The sequence below is a fragment of the Doryrhamphus excisus genome, chromosome 20 (genome assembly GCF_030265055.1).
Source record: "Doryrhamphus excisus isolate RoL2022-K1 chromosome 20, RoL_Dexc_1.0, whole genome shotgun sequence".
NCBI lineage: Eukaryota > Metazoa > Chordata > Actinopteri > Syngnathiformes > Syngnathidae > Doryrhamphus > Doryrhamphus excisus.
The window spans coordinates 11,618,983-11,641,821 of NC_080485.1; the positions used below are offsets into that span (position 1 = coordinate 11,618,983).

Below are 22,839 nucleotides of genomic sequence, written 5' to 3' on the forward strand. Positions count from 1 at the left end.
CACCTTAACTACAAACAACTACTAACATGACTGGTGCATTTTAAAAAACAATGGTGAAATGGTAAATGTATTTTCTATGCTACTTTATTCATGTTTTAGCTCTATTTTGTTTACAGTTTTCCATAGTTTTAGACTTAATTGTGTGATTTGACATTGAGGTAGCACACCGTCATTAGCATTTTTGCTCCAAGTATCGCCTTAGCCATGCAGCAATGCTAGCACGACTGGTATACATTTAAAAAAACAAATTATTGTTTAATGACAAATGATTTTTTTTTCTTTATTTATGTTTTAGTTCTTTTTATGTAAGTAATGTAATTGTAGATTTTGTAAAGTGATTCGACAGTACATAAGTATGCTGTTATTAGCATCTGGGCTAAAAGGAACATAATATTAACCTACCGCTAGCATCACTTAAAAAAATTCAAAAAATTTATAAAAACAATTGCAGCTAAATGACAAATGTCGCTGTCATTAGCATTTAGCAGCTTGTTTCAAATCAATGTTTGGTTCAATTACTTTTACAATAGTCAATATTTTCTTGTAGGCTAGCAACAGCATTTAGCTTACACAGTTAAAGCAGTACAATATTGGGTAGATTTAGCTGATCTTGCTTATAGTTTTTCCACTTCAACAATTTTATTGCAGACTAACCATATGTGGACAGCAGTTTTTAAAACTTTCATAGAGGTTTGATGTTTTAGAAGATGGCAAAAAAAGCCATAAATACATTTATACCCAAGTACCCCTCAGTGTGTTTAAATGGAATATCACAGCCTTCCTTTGCTACGGATAAGAGCATCAAAGACTGCTGCAGCATCTCATGGAGTGTGTCCAGCTGGACAAACCTGCAGGGACGTGTCTCACACACACGACAAGAAAGTCATTTGAGGAATTGTCTTTGAAGAAAGTACCTCCCAGCGGAAAGAGAGAGGACATTTAGCCGCCTCTGAAAAATCAGCCAGCAGCGTTAACCATGTAGCCTCATTAATGACATTTCTCTTTCTGTTTGTATTTGGTAAAAAGAAAAAAAAAACAATATTTACATGGAGTGTGTGCGGGCGGAATCATTTAAAAAATGCTGAGCTGTCCTGGAGCTAATAATGCGGTCATTAGAAAGGTAATCTTTCCTTTTCACGTAGACGAGGACTATCAATTGTCATCTGTAGCCGCTCAATAATTAATGAAGCAATCGAGCTCAGTCACTGCTGCTGTACAGTGATGAATGACCTCTCATTTTAGGCTTTTCAAGAGGAAAAAGATATTGTACGCGTCATTAACCTCCAGGAAAAAGCATGTATCTCCACATTACGTTGTTTGTTTTACTGTTTGAAGCAGATTAGTTGTTGTTTATGTTGGTGGTTTCAGTCTCTTTTTGTATTACTTTCTTCTACAGAAAAGTCATTTGTCATTTATTTGGGCATAAATAAAAAATAGGAAAAGAAGAAAAAAAAATACATGTACATTATTCTTTTTGGGCAGCCTTGACATTCATTTTATATATCACTTATTCTCACGAGAGACACTATCCTAGCTGTGTTAGGGTAAGAGGCGGGGTACACCCTGGACTGGTGGCCAGCCAATCACAGGGCACATATAGACAAACAACCATTCACACTCACATTCATACCTATGGACAATTTGGAGTCGCTAATTAACCTAGCATGTTTTTGGAATGTGGGAGGAAACCGGAGTACCCGGAGAAAACCCACGCATGCACGGGGAGAACATGCAAACTCCACACAGAGATGCCCCGAAAGGGGAATCGAACCCGTGTCTCCAAGCCTTGTCATATTTAGATTCAATATTAGGCTATAGAATGTCATGAGGTATTTGGGCAATTTGATGACCTAATATTGGAGCCAATATTGGCTGACGCATACAAATATTGACACACTCGGGCAGGCTGTGTTTCCAGTGAACCGCTAATGTCTGCTACATTAAATATTAAAATCATAATTTCTCTTCTGTGTGTTTTTTTTTATTTTAATTTTATTTTTTGCAGCTTCATGTACGGCGAGCTCACAGACAAGGACACGACGGAAAAAGTGCGACTGACGTTTGAGAATTACGAGATGAACTCGTTTGAAATACTGATGTACAAGAAAAACAGTAAGTGTGTGTGTGTATGTGGGGGGGGGGGTCCCTCTTATTGTCATGCTAATGTATTCTGAGCTTCTGTAACGTACAGTTCAAAGTCAGCGGGATAGTTGAGACTTTCCACTTGTGTCATCATTGTGTAATCTTTCTGCAGCAACACAACAATCAAGACTCTAAAGATAAAGATAAGTGTGTGTGATGTGTGTTTAGGAACGCCTGTTTGGTTCTTTGTGAAGATAGCGCCCATACGGAACGAGCAGGAGAAGGTGGTCCTGTTCCTTTGCACCTTCAGCGACATCACGGCCTTTAAACAGCCCATTGAGGATGACTCGTCCAAAGGTTGGTACCAGTAGAAGCAGTTCATTCATCTCTAAAACTACACTTTCCGAAGAGTACCTCAAATGTAGAAGTCAAAACTGAGAATATAAATACAAACCTGACCCCAAATCAACCAAACACTGAGGTCACTCTTACATACCGCGTTGATGATTATGATTGACTGTGTTGACGGCGTGCAGGCTGGGGGAAGTTCGCCCGACTGACCCGAGCCCTGACGAGCAGCAGAGGCGTCTTGCAGCAGCTTCAACCGACGGTGCACAAAGGAGAGAACGTCCACAAACACTCGCGACTAGCTGAGGTGAGACGAAACACATACTGTACTCTATGAGTTGATATTGTTCCGATCTGATATCAGCACCGATCATTCAAGAAAGATCAGCTGATTGTGATTCTTGGGTCCTTTTTTGTCACTTTCTTGGATTTTTGTAACTTTTGGTCCAGTTAAATTAATTCATTCATTTTTTACTGCTTTTCCTCACGAGGGTGGGGGGGGGTGCTGGAGCCTATCCCAGCTGTCTTCGGGCAAGAGAACGTCTACCCTGGACTGGTCGCCAGCCAATCACAGGACACATATAGACAAACAACCATTCACACTCATATTTGGAGTGGCCAATTAACCTAGCATGTTTTTGGAATGTGGGAGGAAACCGGAGTACCCGGAGAAAACCCACGCATGCACGGGGAGAACATGCAAACTCCACACAGAGATGGCCGAGGGTCGGATTGAACCCTGATCTAGCTGTGAGGTCTGCGTGCTAACCACTCGACCACCGTGCCGCCCAGTTAAATTCATTCATTCATTCATTCATTTTCTACCGCTTTTCCTCACGAGGGTCGCAGGGGTGCTGGAGCCTATCCCAGCTGTCTTCGGGCAAGAGGCGGGGTACACCCTCGCCAGCCAATCACAGAGCACATATAGACAAACAACCATTCACACTCACATTCATACCTATGGACAATTTGGAGTCACCAATTAACCTAGCATGTGTTTGGAATGTGGGAGGAAACCGGAGTACCCGGAAAAAACCCACGCATGCACTGGGAGAACATGCAAACTCCACACAGAGATGGCCGTGGGTGGGATTGAACCCTGGTCTAGCTGTGAGGTCTGTGCGCTAACCACTCGACCGCCGTGCCGCCCAGTTAAATTCAGTCTTCTTCTATTAATAACGTCATAAATGTCACATTTCAGGTGCTGCAGCTCGGCTCAGACATCCTCCCTCAGTACAAGCAAGAGACCCCCAAAACGCCGCCTCACATCATCCTCCACTACTGCCTCTTCAAGACCACGTGGGACTGGGTCATCCTCATCCTCACCTTCTACACGGCCATCATGGTGCCCTACAACGTGTCCTTCAAGACCAAGCAGAACAATGTGACGTGGCTGGTGGTGGATAGCATTGTGGACGTCATCTTCCTGGTGGACATCGTCCTCAACTTCCACACCACCTTCGTGGGGCCCGCCGGCGAGGTCATCTCCGACCCCAAGCTCATTCGCATGAACTACCTGAAGACCTGGTTCGTCATCGATCTTCTGTCCTGCCTGCCGTACGATGTCATCAACGCCTTTGAGAACGTCGATGAGGTGAGACGATATGTCATTCATCATCATTCGTCGTCGCGTTTTTAATTACAGTGTGTATAGGAGCACTGTGATTAAAAACGCGATGGACGTCGGAATTTGATTTTGTAAATTGACTAAGGAAATGCACCATTCCTATTGCTACAAACTAGAGACGTTCCGATCAGTATGCTGTAGATTCCGATACGATAATCCATGACTGATACTGATCACATGGATCAATTGTACATTTTTCCATTTATTTATATATGAGTGGTATTGGCCAGGGGCACCATTACACAATTTCAAATATTAAGTTCATTAAACAACCACACACAAATAGTGTTTTGAGGACAAGACATTATGGCTATAATGACAAAAAGATGGTAGGTTTGTTCAGCGACACTTGAAAAAATTAGTAGCCAATGAATAAACAAACTACATGTAGTTAAAAAGTCATATTTGAGTCCGAAGACCAGAAGCCAGGCGGATAACTCCAGCTAGCTGCCGCCAATGTAAAGTGCAGCCAGTGAGAGCTAGGCAAAATGTGTAAACAAAGATGCAAGAACAGTCAATAAGTTTGGTAAGGGGGTGATTAAGCTGGCGTGGTTTGGCGTAGCCCGTGCGAGACGCGTCATTTTGTTGGCAAACGTACGATTTTTTTCGGTTTTTGTAATCAGCTCTGAAAGGCATTTATCGGAATACACCAAATCTGCCGATGTTGATCGGTGGGCGATCGATCGGCACATTTCCACTAAATTAATTGTTGAATAATTGATTATTGTGATGATACACATGTATTCACTGAGTCTGGAAAAAGTATGGAATTTTGAAATGTCAAATCCGTAGGAATCTTGTAATAAAGCATCGCATCCCCGACCCCGCTCTCCCATAAACGTCGTCTTCGTGTTTGTGAACATACAAAATGCCTAACGAGGAGCATTTTGTGGAGCGCTCGCTCTGGATTGGGAGAAAATTGTCGCATTTTAATTGGAGAAGGGAGCTTCAAATTATTCAACACACACACACACGCACACTGTGGTGTCAACCCATGCCCTAAAACCATTAGTACCTCCAGGAAAGCTGACAGAAGCAATGATGAATAGGGAACAGCAAGACAACAACAGCATGCTTGAACACAGGAAGTGTTGGTTAAAACTGCAAATCTGCATTGGCAGGATGTTAAAATGGAGGAGACAACATTAGGAACACCATGTGAAGCGACTACATGCCCCATTACTGTAGTTGCCGTTTGCAGTGCTATAGAGCTGCTGGTCCTAATATTATAGTAACCTGCATGAAAGGGTCAAAATATTAGAAACAGTGCAGAGAGGCTGCTGCTGATATTCATTCATTCATTCATTTTCTACCGCTTTTCCCCTTGAGGATCGCAGGGGTGCTGGAGCCTATCCCAGCTGTCTTTGGGCGAAAGGCGGGGTACAGCCTGGACTGGTGGCCAGCCAATCACAGGGCACATATAGACAAACAACCATTCACACTCACATTCATACCTATGGACAATTGGACAATTAACCTGGCATGTTTTTTGGAATGTGGGAGGAAACCGGAATACCCGGAGAAAACCCACGCATGAACGGGGAGAACATGCAAACTCCACACAGAGATGGCCGAGGGTGGAATTGAACCCTGGTCTCCTAGCTGTGAGGTCTGCGCGCTAACCACTAGACCGCCGTGCCGCCCGGTATATCATCAATTATTTATAAAAATGCTAATAATGATTTGGAGTGCATGAGAGAGTAGAAAAAGAAAACCTAGATCTAAACTTAGATTGCATATTGTGTATGTACAACACAGCATCAACAGAACCAATGTTGTAATAACATTAAGGAACAAACTGCTCAGCTAGCATGAGTACCGCTAACATGCACAAGCGCAACCAACCTTTGAAAACACTTACAGAGGAAGCTAAAGCTGCTGGATGCTGATCACTCGGGTTGCCTACAGCCACAGCTGTAATTGCCAGTGTTTTTTATGGTGTTTTTACACAAGCGATGTTGTAGCCAGTCAATCAATAATGTGTACATTTTTTTTGCATGTTTTGCTGATATAATGCAATATTTTGGAAGCTAAAGGGAACACGTTATAGGCTTCTAAATCCAGCTATTTTATGAAACATCACACACACCTACACACAAACCCATTGAGTGATTAAATGTCGCCACTGGGTCCTGCACTTTCATTACATCAGTGCATCACACGGCGTGTGTTTTTGTGCGGTCTGGTGTGCTTATGTTTCATGATACGTGCGTCTTGCTCTACTGTGGCAGTGTAAAATGCAGCGTTAGCGCGCGGCTATGCATGCGTGGCAGTGCCAACGGTGCGAGGTGTTATCAGACGCTGAAACGTGAGCTCGGTTGTTGAGGTGCCATATTTGCACGTGCAGCGTTTTCAGCCTTTCTTGTCTTTCGGTGTTTCAGCACCCCTGATGCTGACGACAAGTTTAACAATGGGGAGCAGAAGCGGTCAGGGAGGGGGTCATCGGAAGTAAACAACACCACATTGGGAGACGGAGTCCTCCAAGCACTTCATTGTATTAGACCTGTACGCAGATTAATACAAGTATTACCTACAGGATGCCTGTAGCATAAACTGGACAAACAAAATGACAGTTTAAAAGTACTTTTGGTCATCCTGACTGGGAACATTGTTTATTTGTCTGTAGCTTTAATGCTAATGAATCCACGAAAAATATATGCACTGTAACTCTGCACTATATATACCAATATAATAGCTATTATATATCGCATACGGCAATGTAACATACATAAAGGAGTGGGACAGGAGGCAACAAATGTAAACAACACTAGCTACAGTGCTAACATTCCACTCACATTTTTTTTCAGCATGCTAGGTTAGTCTATTTATCAAAAAAGAGCCGCTGTGGTGACTTTGTAATCAGGAAAAAGTCGAAAGGAAAATAACTGACTGTAGCTGACTGAGCTCCAGGTTTTTTTTTTAAAGATGTGTAGCAAAGCCTGTTGTTTTGGGGTTTTCTTTTTTCTTTTTTTTTGGGCAAAGCTGTCCTTTTATGTGGTGGTTTTACGCATCGGGGGGGGGGGGTAGGTCACCTAGGTAGGGGTGGTATCATGTCAATGAGGATGGACAAGCAGCAACTTCAAAAGCGAGCCTCTTCTCTCAAAAGTAAACAAATGAGGATGTTTTTCACATTAGGTGCTCATAAGCAGGCTTTATAGACACGTATTACTGTTTGAACATCATTACGTATTCTAAGATGCTATTGGTCGAATCTAAAGGGAGATTACGCTGAATACTTGACTATTTATTATATGGAAAACGGTCTTTATTTGTCATTTGAGAGTCATTCACAGTGAATCTTTCACTGTATAAAATATTCATTTATTTTCAACCGCTTATCCTCATAAGGGTTGCAGGGGGTGCTGGAGCCTATCCCAGCTGTCTTCGGGTGAGACGAGAGGCGGGGTACACCCTGGACTGGTCGCCAGCCAATCAAAGGGCACATATAGACAAACAACCATTCACACTCACATTCATACCTATGGACAATTTGGAGTCGCCAATTAACCTAGCATGTTTTTTTTAATGTGGGAGGAAACAGAGATGGCCGAAGGTGGGATTGAACTCGGGTCTCCTAGCTGTGAGGTCTGCGCGCTAACCACTCGACCGCCGTGCAGCCTTTATAAAATATGCATTGCAGTAATCAACATCCATAAACCGTTGCTGTTTAAAGGGTACACCTGCTGCAAAGTTGGAACAATATCACACATCTTTGCTTTGGTGACCTGCCAAGGCTGTGAACTTGATCAGATGTATTAACTTCCTGTCAGTCCGGGCCCCCCAGAGACAATCAGATGTCGAGCTCTACGCCTGGGGGGTCCACAGTGCGACCCTGGGGCCATTTTCAGCCCGACTGTGGATGTATAGATAGTAACTAGTTAGCTTTGCTTTGTCACCTATAACACAAAGCTAAGATGTGGATGTTTTGTTCAGATAATTCAGTATTTTGAAGGTACAAAATGTGCACTCCTGCTCGAAGCTATCTCTGAGGTGTCATTCTGGCTGATGACCATCCATTTCCTGGATGGGCTTTTTGTGTTTGCCCAGAATCTCGGTCGACTCCCAATTTGGCTCCAAATTGCTCGGAGGCCGTCCACGGCGCCAGTAAATGAGAGAACAATCGGTCGCGTTATTAAAGTCGGGCGGCAGACTCTTTGCCGGGGAACCTTAACAAACCACATGAATAACTCTCATGGCTGCTTTTTCCTCCACAGGCTTCCAAATAAGGAGGTCGCGACAATTTAGTTATCTCTGGTTCTTTTGTAAAATGCTGCATGGTCATTTTTCATATGCTTTGTGTACATGTTTTTTTATTTCATTCATCAATTGATATAACATGTCCTTCATTTTTGTTTTCTTCTTTTTCACCCCCCCCTCCTCCTTTTGTTGTGTTTGCATGCCCCCTCTCTTCCTGTCTTCCTGCATGGGACGTGACGGAAAGAATTGGAACCACCAAGCTGTCACTCAAGTAGGCTTCAGTTTGATAAGAATATGATAATGAACAGTTTTCTTTCTGGCTTGTTTTGCACAAAACACAAAATCCTTGACCACAACACCTTTGCAGCGCCTCGTGCCGACCTTGCAGCGATTGTGCACGGCCAAAGTGCACCTGCAGGAGTGTCAGTGTATGAATTACAATGAATGGGACTGCTTTTACTGGGTTTTCCTGGGAAAACCATTAAGCTGAAAGCCAATATATGGATGCAGTTTTTTTTAATATAAACAATGCAGAACGCTGTTTTTTTATATAATATGTAATAATGAAAATGGAAATAATCAGTTCCAGGGTCAAGCCATCATAAAACCTTTATTAAGTGTACAGGTAATCTTTTTAAGTATCATTCTCAGCTGTTATATGCTAGTAATATAGCATAAGAACAATAAACCACTGCTTCTTTTGGAATAACTGCAGCAAAAAAGTCCTTTGATGTTACATGTACCAAACTCTTTTGCATGACGTCATTAATGAAGGCAATTTAAACGCTGGATTTTTATGTGACTTTAGAACAGGGGCGTCCAAACGTAGTCCAGCGAGAGGTGCAGTGGTACCTCTGTTTTGGGTCAGGAATTCATTCTAAGAGGTCCAACAGAAACTGAAACGTGAGATGGTAATCACGTCAATCCAATTTATTTGTTACAGATACCCCAAAATAAGATAAAAAAATAAGAATCATTATACCCGAGTTCAATCCCAACCTCGGCCATCTCTGTGTGGAGTTTGCATGTTCTCCCCGTGCATGCGTGGGTTTTCTCCGGGTACTCCGGTTTCCTCCCACATTCCAAAAACATGCTAGGTTAATTGGCGACTCCAAATTGTCCATAGGTATGAATGTGAGTGTGAATGGTTGTTTGTCTATATGTGCCCTGTGATTGGCTGGCCCGAAGACAGCTGGGATAGGCTCCAGCGCCCCCACGACCCTCTTGAGGATAAGCGGTAGAAAAATGAATGAATGAATTGTAGTTTATTCAGAAAACAATGAAAAATGATTATAAATGATGAATGGGTGGAACTTATTAATGATGCAGACTTGGCGAGATCGCATTCTATCATGTTTTTTTAACTTATTTAGCGGTCATACTCAATAAAGAGTCAGTAAAGCGAAAGGCATTCGATTGTGCTGAACCATACAGTACAGGGCAAACGGACTAGTTTGTTTCGTGCAATGTTCAACAAAAAACGAATCATGAAATCATAAAAACCGGGGCTTACACAAACCGAGGACTGACTGTAAACAGGTTCACGATGAACCTTCTGCCATCTTGTCGAGGAACATTACATTGGTCATAAACAGATGAACAAAGTTGAAACTAAAGATTTTAACATACTTAAATAAATTAGTTCATCCGTTATTTTGGACAGCCTTAAAATAAATAATCAATATACACTGTACACAGATGTAGGGATTCGTCATCCTCCATGCAGAAGTCTGCTAAAATGCGTGCAGTCCCAACACTGCTGCTTTGGGGAGACTGTTCGCCGCTGGAGGATGTAAAACCGTCTTATTTGTTTTTCCGACATCGTCAGCAGGGACGGTGAGCCTCAGACTGGCTGGTGGAAGTTTGGAAATGACTTAGATATTTTTTTAATCAAGGGCCCGGAATCAAACACTTTAGAGCTTGGCTGCATCCAGGATGTACTGTATCTTATAACATCCTTCATGTGTTCTGTGTACAGCGACTTGGGAGTTAAGATGGGAATCATTTCGGCAAGTTCCGACTCCACTTGCCTCACAGTAGGACTGGAACTCGCGGTCTTGTTTTTTCAAAGTTGGCATAGATTCCATCTTAGTTTTTTTTTTTTTAAACGAGTTCCACTGATGTCAATGCAACCCGGACTTTATATATATGGGCATGCCCAGCTCATGCTTAGAGTTTTTGAAACACGAGTAGTCCCACAAAATATCATTTAATGACCCCATTTCCACGACCGATGTTGGGGTTTAGGGTTCGGCAGCTGTCTGGAAGTCCTCAGGAGCATATTTTACTGTTTTTATGTTTCAATATGGGCATAATTCACTTTTTTTACACTTGAATGACAGGAAATGTTACTTAAAACATTCCTAGTACAGTAGCTAAAGGTCTTTATCATATTTGACCTTAGCTTGGATTGCTTTTCTTTCCGTTATTTCCCATGGAAAAGTTGTTTAACACGACCAATCCAGGGTGTGCCCCGTCTGGGATAGGCTCCAGCATACCCTCGCGACCCTAGTGAGGATAAGTGGCACAGAAAAATGTATGGATGGAAGTTGTCTAACACTCTTATTTACAATACAATACAACACTCCAGGTTTGCTGCAGAGGTCCTAAGTGTACGGAGAACTTATCATAAAATGTTGCCGGGAGGGATTTTAGGAGAAGATGTCATGACAGATGCCAGATAGATCGGATCGGGTGACAGCGAGCGCAGCAGTTGTACGAGCTGCAGACCGCAGCGCATTAGCAAAATCAATATGCCTCACACACGCTCAGTAGCGCCCGGCAACGACTCCCTCGTGCTGCAAAGCACAGTGGGAATGTCTGTTTGAATCACCGGAGGTGGGTGTTTCTCGAAAATGCTGAGTCGGCATATGTGCCACACGGTAAATTGTCCACATGTGTTTTACGATCAATGTCATAACACGCTTGTGTGTTTGCGTGTGTGTGTGTGTGTGTTGTCACCTTTTATCATGTTTGTACAGTTGTTGCCGCCATGCTTTTGTATTGTCGTCATGTTTGTAAGCTTTGTGTTTTATGGCATAAAGCAAATTAGCGTCATTTCTAATAATGTGGCTCATTAATAATAATGTGTACTTTGGTACACATGAGTGGAATTTAGAAGATATACTGCAGTCCTCTTTGTTGTACTGCATAGTGCAGTGAAGTGAAAAAAACTGTCAGAAATAGGTAGTATTCAATAAGCTCTGCTTCTTCCTACTCCTTTTCAGACATATTGAATTGTTACCCTTGTTTCCCTCTCACTCTCAGGGTATCAGCAGCCTCTTCAGTTCCCTCAAAGTGGTTCGCCTCCTCCGTCTGGGTCGGGTGGCCCGGAAGCTGGACCACTACATCGAGTACGGCGCGGCGGTGCTGGTTCTGCTGGTGTGCGTTTTCGGGCTGGCGGCTCACTGGCTGGCCTGCATTTGGTACGTTTCTCTACGTCGATTGATTTCAAGTACGAAATGAATTAGTAATCAGCCAATTACCACAACGAGGACACTGATTCAGCTACTTGTGCGCTAATTAGCAGTTGTTTTTTTTTTTTCAAAGCTGTGTTGTTTTCACATATGAAACATGTGCATCGCCGTACCTTAAAGCCAGGACCACTTTCTGTAGTAGGTGTCCTGAGAATTAGCTTCCCATCCTCCACATGCAGATGCATGTTGCCTCTGAAGTCTTAACCATATCCGCAGGGGGTCCGGTACACGCAGGCGCGTTGGCTGGTGAGCCGCATCGCTCATCTTTAAGATGCACGCCTTAAGATGCATGTTTTTTACAGGACTAATAATAAAAGCCGCTGGCCACACAGCAAATAAAAATAGCCTCTGCGTCGATTCCCCCAGTGTGGTGACGACGGTTGCCATGGTCACTGAAAACGCTGCAGCAGCAAAAAAGTTCAACCGCCGTCGCTTCGAATGACAATTAACAGTGTGAACAACGAATGTGTTTATTTGTTTGTATTTTTGGTGAATCTACCTCATCCCTGACAGTTTTAAACCCAGAACATGTGAGGTGACAGTGCCACTGCTAAACACTGGTCCACTGCGCTGCCATGTGAGGAAAATGAGAGCACCCTATGGCAGGGATCTCAACTGATCTCAGCCTGGGACCCACATTTTCAGTCGCATCTGATTGACATTTTTATTTTTATGTATTTTTTACCGTTTTAGTTCAGTCATTTTTATTCATATTTTTAACTCACTTTTTAAAGTTTTTATTTTGATTTATTATTTTATTTAGGCAGGTAAAGTTTTTTGATATTAAAATGATTTTTAGTTTATTTTATTGTATTTTTTACACTTTTATTTCAGTCATTTTTATTCATTTTTTTACGCACTTTAAGGTTTTTATGTCATTTATTATTTGATTTAAGTAAAGTTTTTTATATAAATGTTTTTATTTAATTAAATTTTATTTTTATGTATTTTTTTACACTTTTTACAGTCATTTTTATTCATTTTTTGCACACTTTTTTAAGTTTTTCTTTTTATTTATTATTTTATTTAGGTAATTAAAGTTTATTATTATTAAACCAAGCAAATCAGCAATGCACGGCACCGGTAGGACTAATTACGTGTGCTAAGTATTATTAATTACGGTATTACGTACTACATGTATGCTAGGATGTCTTACAAAGCATTTCGACACAACCCATAGGGGGCGCCACAAATATCGGATGCTATCATTGTTTCACAAGACTGTCCCATCGCAACTAACCCTTCTGTTGCTTCCAGGTACAGCATCGGCGACTACGAGGTCATCGATGAGGAAACCAACATCGTGCGCATGGACAGCTGGCTGTACATCCTGGCCGAGACGGTGGGCACGCCGTACCGCTTCAACGCCAGCGGCACAGGAAAGTGGGAGGGCGGCCCCAACAAGGACTCCGTCTACATCACCTCCTTATACTTCACCATGACCAGCCTCACCAGCATCGGCTTTGGGAACATCGCCCCGACCACCGACGGAGAGAAGATCTTCGCGGTGGCCATGATGATGATCGGATGTGAGTGGAGAGCGTTTTTTTTTTTTTTTTTTCCCGGTCTTCCCTTCCTTTCCTCGTGGCTGTCTCCTTCAGCAGACACACGATACAACACACACTGCCAGACTCCACAGGGGGAGGTGAATAATTCAATCACGGATCATCGACGTTTGGGAAAATCAAACCTTACAGTTGATTAGCACAGCAAAATATCCAATTCCAAGAAGCTGCCAGGGTTCTTCTAAAAGGCAGTGTTGGAGTCTTTTAATTCCATTTTTTTTTACATGAACGTAAGTGGCATTTGTGGCACCTCCTGCGTGTTGGGAAGTGGTTTGTTTTCAATCCAATGCTGAGTAAAATTCAGACAGGTATCGCTGATACCGATACCTGTGCAAAATGGATTTCGTGCTTGCTGCAAAAACGGTCTGTTTTAATGTATTCCACCCACGGACTACGTTTTTTACAACATCGGTTACGTCTAATGTTTTTTTACGGGTCTACTAGTTATTAAAACTGCTTGCTCTTCTGACTCTTCCACACGACCAAGTCATGTTGGAAAGGCATTGGGTTTCGTCAGCTAGTCCAGCTGCGTACAGGCCCATGTTCACAAATAAGTAACATCATTGAACATGAAAACTTTATTTACAATTCATCCATTTACATAAAATGACAAGTATCAAAGGAATCGATATTTTTATTTGAGAATCGATTTTAGAGCATGAAGAACCGGTATCGGACGTATTGCTAATCACCAGACAGCTACCTGTTAAGTCTGTTTTGGTTGATGGCGGCCATGTTTTTCAACCATTCATTCATTCATTTTCTACCGCTTATCCCCACGAGGGTACTGGAGCCTATACCAGCTGTCTCCGGGCAAGAGGCGGGGGGGTACACCCTGGACTGGTCTCCAGCCAATCACAGGGCACATATAGACAAACAACCATTCACACTCACATTCATACCTATGGACAATTTGGAGTCGCCAATTAACCTAGCATGTTCTTGGAATGTGGGAGGAAACCGGAGTACCCGTAGAAAACATGCATGGACATCCTCCGAGGGTGGAATTGAACTCGGGTCTCCTAGTTGTGAGGCCTGAGCACTAACCACTCATCCGCAGCGCCACCGTGTGGTGTATTTGTCAGAAAAATAATAGCACAGGCACAGTAGGGGTGCATATTCATTTTCACCCTTTTGCATATACGTACACCCATTTGGTATGCTGGAGCCTATCCCAGCTGTCTTCGGACAAGAGGCGGGGGGTACACCCTGGACTGGTCTCCAGCCAATCACAGGGCACATATAGACAAACAACCATTCACACTCACATTCATACCTATGGACAATTTGGAGTCGCCAATTAACCTAGCATGTTTTTGGAATGTGGGAGGAAACCGGAGTACCCGGAGAAAAGCCACGCATGCACTGGGAGAACACGCAAACTCCACACAGAGAAGCCCGAGGGGGGAATCGAACACACCAATGGAGAATCTAGCTAGAGTAGAGGAGTTAACTTACACAATTCAGTGGTGGGGCCACTGTAGCATCAAAAAGGAGAACAACTTCATACTTCTTCCAATCTCACTTCCTGTAGGTAGTGTCCCATTACTTTTGTATGTTTCCTGATAGATTTCCAGTCGCTAACAGGAAGTATTTTGTGTCAAATCCTCCTCATCCTCTTGAGTCACTGCTAAGACCCCCCCCCCCAAAAAAAAGCAGTGTAAGAGTGAAACGACAGTCATACTTTAATACTGCATCCTGTCTGACATCTTCCCATCATGGCCGTGGTCTCCTCCACTGTCGCACAGCCAGCAGCTCTGTTGTTCTTGCCTTCATCGGGCTCATTAGCTCAGCCTGCCGCGTTGAAACCGCTGCTGAATTATTAAGACTCACCGAGTGTGATGCATTGCATCGCTCCTTTCACACCTTTTTTTTTTTACCTCACTTCTCATAAAAACGTCTCATAAAAAATAATATTCAGACAATCTGAACGAATAACGAGGAGTGCGGGATGGAGCCGAGCCTTTTTTTAGAACATGTGGAGGCTCTGAGTTAAGTAAAGGTACCCTGAAGGGGGTAATAAATCCAGACAAACGCCGATGATAGGATATGAAAAAACATAAGTGCAGTGCCCAGAAACCTTAATTTGGATTGAGCACCTTCATACATACACCCCCCCCCCCCCCCCGCATATACATGAATTTTACCATTAAGAGTCACTGTGCAAAGTTGATATCAAGCTTTAGTCATTACAAACTTTTCAAACAGTCACACAACATAGCGATTCATTTATTCATTTTCTACCGCTTATTCTCACGAGGGTCGCAGGGGGTGCTGGAGCCTATCCCAGCTGTCTTCTGGTCGCCAGCCAATCACAGAGCACATATAGACAAACAACCATTCACACTCACATTCATACCTATGGACAATTTGGAGTCGCTAATTAACCTAGCATGTTTTTGGAATGTGGGAGGAAACCGAGGAAAACCCACGCATGCACGGGGAGAACATGCAAACTCCACACAGAGATGATCGAGGGTGGAATAGAACTTGGGTATTCTAGCTGTGTGGCCTGCGTGCTAACCACTCACTGTAATTATGGCGGGGTCGGATAAAAAAAAAAAAATGTCATCAGTAGATCGCCTCCTGCAGATAATGCTAATGTTTTTTTTGACCTCCTTTTGTGGACCACTCCTGTAGGAGACCTGGCGGTTGATTGAATGTAAGTGTAAATTGCAAACATGCTCTGCGGGTATGTGTTTTGCTGTGTTTGAATACGCCTCGCGCTCATAGCTACGTAGTGTGTTTGAATGCATCTTCATCAGCACACCACAGTGCTGGACAGCGCAGGGACAAAAGTGTGATACTGAGAAAAGGAGACAGACACAGAGTTGTTCACTGTTGTGTGTGTGCTACATGCACATATATGCATATTTTGTTGCTTTTTTAAAAAAGAGGAGCCCCCTTGGGCCGCAGTTTGGAAGCCCCTAATTTAATTTAAGGTAAGAATCATCTTTGGGGGCGGCACGGCGGTTGAGTGGTTAGCGTGCAGACCTCACAGCTAGGAGACCAGGGTTCAATTCCACCCTCGGCCATCTCTGTGTGGAGTTTGCATGTTCTCCCCGTGCATGCGTGGGTTTTCTCCGGGTATTCCGGTTTCCTCCCACATTCCAAAAACATGCTAGGTTAATTGGCGACTCCAAATTGTCCATAGGTATGAATGTGAGTGTGAATGGTTGTTTGTCTATATGTGCCCTGTGATTGGCTGGCCACCAGTCCAGGGTGTACCCCGCCTCTCGCCCGAAGACAGCTGGGATAGGCTCCAGCAACCCCTGCGACCCTCTTGAAGAAAAGCGGTAGAAAATGAATGAATTAATCATTTTTGGGTGAATTTGGGTGAAACGTAAAAAGACTCTAACGTGCTGTTGATTCAGTCTCAGCTAGTATATACACCGATGCATCAAAACAGGAGTTCAAAACAATCACAAAGAGAATTTCCCCATCGCTTTACTCCAAAAGCCCCCCCCCTCCATATAATGAATTGATGTTCAGACCTAAATACCGCTGCCGGGTTGCGTTAAGGCATTTTAGCAGTGATGGAAACGCGTAAAGGTCTTTACTGCTGAGAAGGAGGCCAACTTTTCCCAGCGTGTCGCATGAAACATTCATGCGGTGTCTTTTCCGCCTGTGTGGATGCCGAGTGTCGTGATTCCATTATGTGTGACCGCGCGGCAAGAGCCACCACCTCCCTGCCATCAAGCGACACGTGGGCCGATCAATTCATCGCACCTCCGCCACACTTTTCAACCCTGTGACGAGAGACCGATTATCCCCTAACCGCCCGCCCCCCCTTCCTCCCTTTCTCCTCCAACGCTGCCACCTCTGCCTTTTGGCTTCTCTTCATGATCCCTGGAGAGGAGGTGAACCAGAAAAACTCATCTGCACACTTGTCAACGCCTAAATTTTTCATTATGAAACAGAAATCATCGTATTAAAGTGTAATTTAAAAAAAGAGGGGAAAAAAAAAAGATAGGTCGACAGCCTCGGGAGGATGCAACTGTACTAAGAGATGCAATTTACTGTCATCCATTGCTCTGCTTTATGAAATATGGATGCCCCGATACGGTTCTATTTTTACCGTCGGCTCTGGATCGGTGCTGCCAGCAGAAGATCATAGTGTGAGGAGGGATCGGGGGATTGGGAGGGGTTCTATACATATGTCTTGTTGCTATAGCAACTCTTGGCTTGGGGCTGGAGTCTCTGACAACTAACTCTTTCAACTATACCTTCAAACGAGCCCGCCGATGGATTGGTGAGCGGCGGCGGCAGATGAGGCCGTTATCCAATCGGCAGCCATTCTGATATCATTGAAAACGTCCGTAGCTCAACAAGGAGATGTGACCTTTCATTGGAAGCAAGCAATAATGGAGTGAAGGCAGGTATTTCTGGCATTTGAAAACACATCATATATAATGATGTGGAGAACAAGGAAGGGAAAACCATCGCTCTCTTTGACCACACGGCCATGTTTTAAGTGGACAGCGTTGCCTCGCTCTACATCACGGTTCACCTTTTGTGGATTTGCAGGGTTTTTGTCCGTGCAATTTTGCTCTGTTGTATCTGTTTGTGACTCAATTCACCACTGCTACCAGTAGAGGATGTGTCAATCAATCCTCTTTGTGCGGCACCGCCGTGTTTCTTTCTTTAAAAAAAACAAACAAGCAAGTTTTATAGTGTATAGTTGTATGATCGCTAGGGCCCTATTATGGAATACTATGGAATAGAGTAAAATACTACAACAGTTTTAACAAGGATACAAAAACGCTACAGTCGAACGGCACCGGCACGAAGTGCATCAATACATGAGTCACTTAATAATATAAATCATGAAATTTGTACTTTAAATAAGAGTGTTTAAGTGTTTAAATAAGAGAGAAATGTTTGCTTTGAAGTGTATTTAATAATTGTAAACAAATAATGTCGGCTACTTTGCGGATTTCATTATTTTGGGAACCTATCCCCTGTAATAAACGAGCAAATGGCTGTATTAGACAACACAGCAGCAAGAGAACCAATGGCATCAAACTGCTTCATCAGCATTAATAACGCAAAGTTAGATACAGCTCCCGGATGCTGACCACTCATGATGCTTCAAATGCAGCTACTGCCATCTTGCGGAGTTTAAAATGTATTTTAAGGCCAATGTTTTTGATCGGGCGCTAAATAGAGACCTTTGAATAGAGGCTTTTATTGAAGCATTTATTGCAAGGATCACCTTTTAACATTATTTGGGGAAATTGGAAGAAAAAAAACATGTCTACTTTGGTTTATATGGTTCATAATAACAGCTGAGTCACATAATTATGCCAAATGTGACGAGATCATGATAGTCGATTGTTCATTTTTGCAGTAATTAAGTCTAATTGGCTGCAGCTTAGTCATGCAATGTGACATTTTAAAGCTACTGGATACTGACCACTCATGGTACTTTAAATCTTTTGTTAATAAAAAATATACATACATTAGGATGAGGAGATTGCCTACAGCCACAACTGTGAATGCTGTTATTTAAAAAAAACAAAAAACAAAAAAAACACAACTCTCCCGATCCGCTACTTGCTAAGATGTCTGCAAATGGAGAACAAGCAGCCTTTTGTGCTCCTGATGGCCTGATAAGACGGCTTGCAGCACAGTGAAAGGATGAGAGTTTGAGGTCCTCCTCGGGGAGTTCGGAGTGCTTTTTAATTAGCATTATTCCCCCCGCACGGTGTTTTTTTGCACTTTGATTGTTCGCCGCAACATAAACAAACACAGGTTACTGTCATCATCATCTGAGGATAATTGAAATGTGCGCCTGGCATGTTCCCTCGCTGACCTTTTACAGAAGGGCTAATTAGGCCTCCTTTGCCAAGAAAACACTACTCACTCACACACACACAATCACACACACACAATCACACACAGCAGACAGCTGATAGCTTTGATCCACACACACACTCCAGCTGTTAGACCGCTTCTACAACCCCAACTGCCTCAAAGACCAACTCATGTTTCCGTTTCGCTATCTCCCGGGTCCCCGATGGCAGAATTAAAAAAGAAAAATCTTGTCAACTTCACACTCTGATTAAACCCGTCTCCTGCTTTTTTTTTTTTTTTTTTTCTCCACCCAGCGCTCCTCTACGCCACCATCTTCGGTAACGTGACCACCATCTTCCAGCAAATGTACGCCAACACCAATCGCTACCACGAGATGCTCAACAGCGTGCGGGACTTCCTCAAGCTCTACCAGGTACCCAAGGGCCTGAGCGAAAGGGTCATGGACTACATTGCGTCCACCTGGTCCATGTCGCGGGGGATCGACACCGAAAAGGTACGTGGCCACGCCTGGCTTGTGGAAATACTTATAAAGAAAGTAATAATACCCCGCAGAGGGTATGTCTCCTTTTCAAGGATTCAGGTGCACCACTTGGCTGGAACCAGCAGGGGCACTGTTGATTCTGGTCTGTTTGAGGTCTAAAGGGGAAGACGCCAATTAAATACTGATCATTGTTTCATGAGTATTTCATCAAATGTCCATCCCGTGTGCACTCAAAAGCTGCATTATCACAGTTGTCAGCCATGTTTGTCCAGTCAAACCTTGGTTTTCATGCTCCCCAGGTTTCATAAGGTTTGATTTTTATTTAAAAATTTGCCTCGGTTAGCATACATGACCTCATTTTTGCATGTAACAATTTGTGTGTTTGCTGCGAAATAACCTGTCATGGGGCCAAAGAGTGTTTGCATCAACCACAAGCAACCACAAGCAACTGGTCGCCAGCCAATCACAGGGCACATATAGACAAACAACCATTCACACTCACATTCATACCTATGGACAATTTGGAGTCGCCAATTAACCTAGCATGTTTTTGGAATGTGGGAGGAAACCGGAGTACCCGGAAAAAAACCCCACGCATGCATGGGGAGAACATGCAAACTCCACACAGAGATGGACGAGGGTGGGATCGAACTCCGGTCTCACAGCTGTGTGGCCTGTGTGCTAACCACTCGACCACCGTGCAGCCCTGCAACATTCATTGTTTATAATTTTTTTTTGCATTGTTTTCTGTATGTAAAGCTAGAATTCCTTTCTATAAAATATATTTTTGGGTGTCTAGAAGTGATTCATTCAAAATTCTGTTTTTTAATCAAACCTTTTGGTTTAACTAAAAACACAAGCAGCTGAACCTTTGCTTTACTTGTTCACTTCAAGTTCACTTCATGTTTGACAAAAATTGTGAGATGTCGAGTCTAATAATGAAGCGAAATGGATGTGGTCTTCCATGGATACTCCCAACTAAAGGATCTAAAAATGGCCTCTAAAGTCCTTCTTTGACATTCATCTTCAAAGAGATCACTTTTTAAAAGGCAGAGCGTGCTGTGACTGCCTGGCGTCCTGTTGCTTAGGCGGACTTCAACAACGCAGGCGCTCAGCAGGTGTTTGCATTGCAGTCCTATCGTGGACTTACGGAGAATTCACTTTCCTTGTTAGACAGCGCCATGATGTGGTTTTACATACTGTGAATATTTTCACAATCGCCTGTTTTTTTTGGGGTTTTTTTGCCCCAGGTGCTGCAGATTTGCCCCAAGGACATGAGAGCAGACATCTGCGTCCATCTCAACCGGAAGGTGTTCAAAGAGCACCCGGCCTTCCGACTGGCCAGCGACGGCTGTCTGCGGGCGCTGGCCATGGAGTTCCAGACCATCCACTGCGCACCCGGGGACCTGATCTACCACGCTGGTGAAAGCGTGGACAGCCTGTGTTTCGTGGTGTCGGGGTCGCTGGAGGTCATTCAGGATGACGAAGTGGTGGCCATTCTAGGTCAGTCGGTATGGAAATGATGTAAATGATGATGGTGATGCCTGGGTTTGCATGACAAGAGTATGAAAAGTGGATGATTTGGATGAGCTTGTTTGGTATGGTGGAGATATGGCGCTGACCATTTCTGTGCCTGGTGATGTCATAATGCTAATTAGATGAGTGGATTTACTCCCATCACAAAGTTTGGGTCAAACAAATGATTTTTCTCATTTACAGTATGTCTTCATTTACTGCCATTTCCTTTTAAAATAGTAATAGCAAAACTGAATATTTTCTTGAAAACGTACTCATGGACAAATGGCCAAAAAGTGTGCTAAAGTACTAACATTACTTTTACGAGGGTCGCGGGTGGTGCTGGAGCCTATCCCAGCTGTCTTCAGGTGAGCTGTCTTCTTGCGGGATACACCCTGGACTGGTGGCCAGCCAATCACAGGGCACATATAGACAAACAACCATTCACACTCACATTCATACCTATGGACAATTTGGAGTCGCTAATTAACCTAGCATGTTTTTGGAATGTGGGAGGAAACCGGAGTACCCGGAGAAAACATGCAAACTCCACACAAGGATGGCCGAGGGTGGGATTCAACTCGGGTCTCCTAGGTGTGAGGTCTACGCGCTCACCACTCGACCGCCGTGCAGCCTGATAATAAGCATTTATTTACAAATATAACACTATGAACTATTTACGATTTTCACATATGGATCTGAACTACACGCATATTCCTTTTAATGCGTAATCTCTTCAACGCTACAAGACTATTTTTCCAACTTAAAACCGCACTGAACATGAATCTCTTCTATTGTGGAGTTGCATCATTACCTCTTTTTGCCTCAAGCAGGAAAAGGAAACATAGAAAAAATATATATATATGTGTTTGGGAGTGAGTGGTCGGGTTGAAAAATATGTATAAATATATCTTTGGCAGCAAATAAGTAAAAAAGTGATTTGCATAACGGAGGACCTTTTTAGTATGAAACCATATAGTTTTGTTTCAGTCGTACTGAAAGAGATCCAGATGCCAAAAAGTAGAAAACACATCAGAAACTTTTGTACTCCCGTTTTTTTTTTTTTTTTTTTGCTTCTTCCTTAAGCACCAATTTGGATGTTCCCAAAATCCGAGCAGCTTGTTGTTTTCTGAGCCATAAAGTCAACACTGTAGCTCGTCAGGAATCTTCCACACTGTTGGTTTGAAGACACACTCTGTCCTTTTCTTCTCTCCACGTGAAACCCAAGTGAAGTACTTCCAGTACTTGGAAAAAGCATGAATGTACGTTCATACAAGTACATGTGAACCCGGGCTGTGCCTTCATTCATCATTTTCCGCTCCTTTGCTTTCATCGTCTGGCCTCAGTCCCAGCAGTCTGTTAGCAGGTTAAAACTTCATCAACCCCCCCCGCCCCAAATGATTGATTCAGCCAGTAACGGATCGCCGTGTTGTAGTGCGGCAGTGAGGCGTTCTTGCCGTGGTGTGTTTCCAATAAGCTTCTCTAGGGGTCTTTGGGAAAAGTCAATACCCTGTCAGGCAGATAGCGCGGACCCCCCCGGCCTAGCCTCCAGTGATAAACAGGTTACTACTGTGGATCAAAATCTCATTAGCCTAATGGCGCTGCAGAACACAAGACAACATACAGTATAATGAAACCCTGCAAGAAGGAACATCTCGTTCCCTGGAGATGCTGGAAGAATAAAGGGGGGGGGGTTCTGTCGTGAAAAGAAAATCAGTTGCAAACTCATGC

The 22,839-nt window shown here is 43.3% G+C and overlaps 1 protein-coding gene across 4 annotated transcripts in view; it reads left to right on the top strand.

Annotated features, from left to right (window-relative positions):
* kcnh1a (potassium voltage-gated channel, subfamily H (eag-related), member 1a) overlaps positions 1 to 22,839 on the top strand; it is a 39,948-nt gene that overhangs the window by 9,838 nt on the left and 7,271 nt on the right. For 2 of the 4 annotated variants that reach the window (XM_058058145.1, XM_058058147.1), the window contains 9 exons: positions 2,006 to 2,112; positions 2,311 to 2,439; positions 2,619 to 2,737; positions 3,632 to 4,024; positions 8,499 to 8,525; positions 11,522 to 11,679; positions 12,988 to 13,259; positions 19,406 to 19,605; positions 20,844 to 21,096. In XM_058058145.1, coding sequence (XP_057914128.1) covers positions 2,006 to 2,112; positions 2,311 to 2,439; positions 2,619 to 2,737; positions 3,632 to 4,024; positions 8,499 to 8,525; positions 11,522 to 11,679; positions 12,988 to 13,259; positions 19,406 to 19,605; positions 20,844 to 21,096 — 1,658 coding nt within the window. The remainder of the gene's footprint in view (positions 1 to 2,005; positions 2,113 to 2,310; positions 2,440 to 2,618; positions 2,738 to 3,631; positions 4,025 to 8,498; positions 8,526 to 11,521; positions 11,680 to 12,987; positions 13,260 to 19,405; positions 19,606 to 20,843; positions 21,097 to 22,839) is intronic. The other 2 variants (XM_058058146.1, XM_058058148.1) reach the window with 1 other exon arrangement.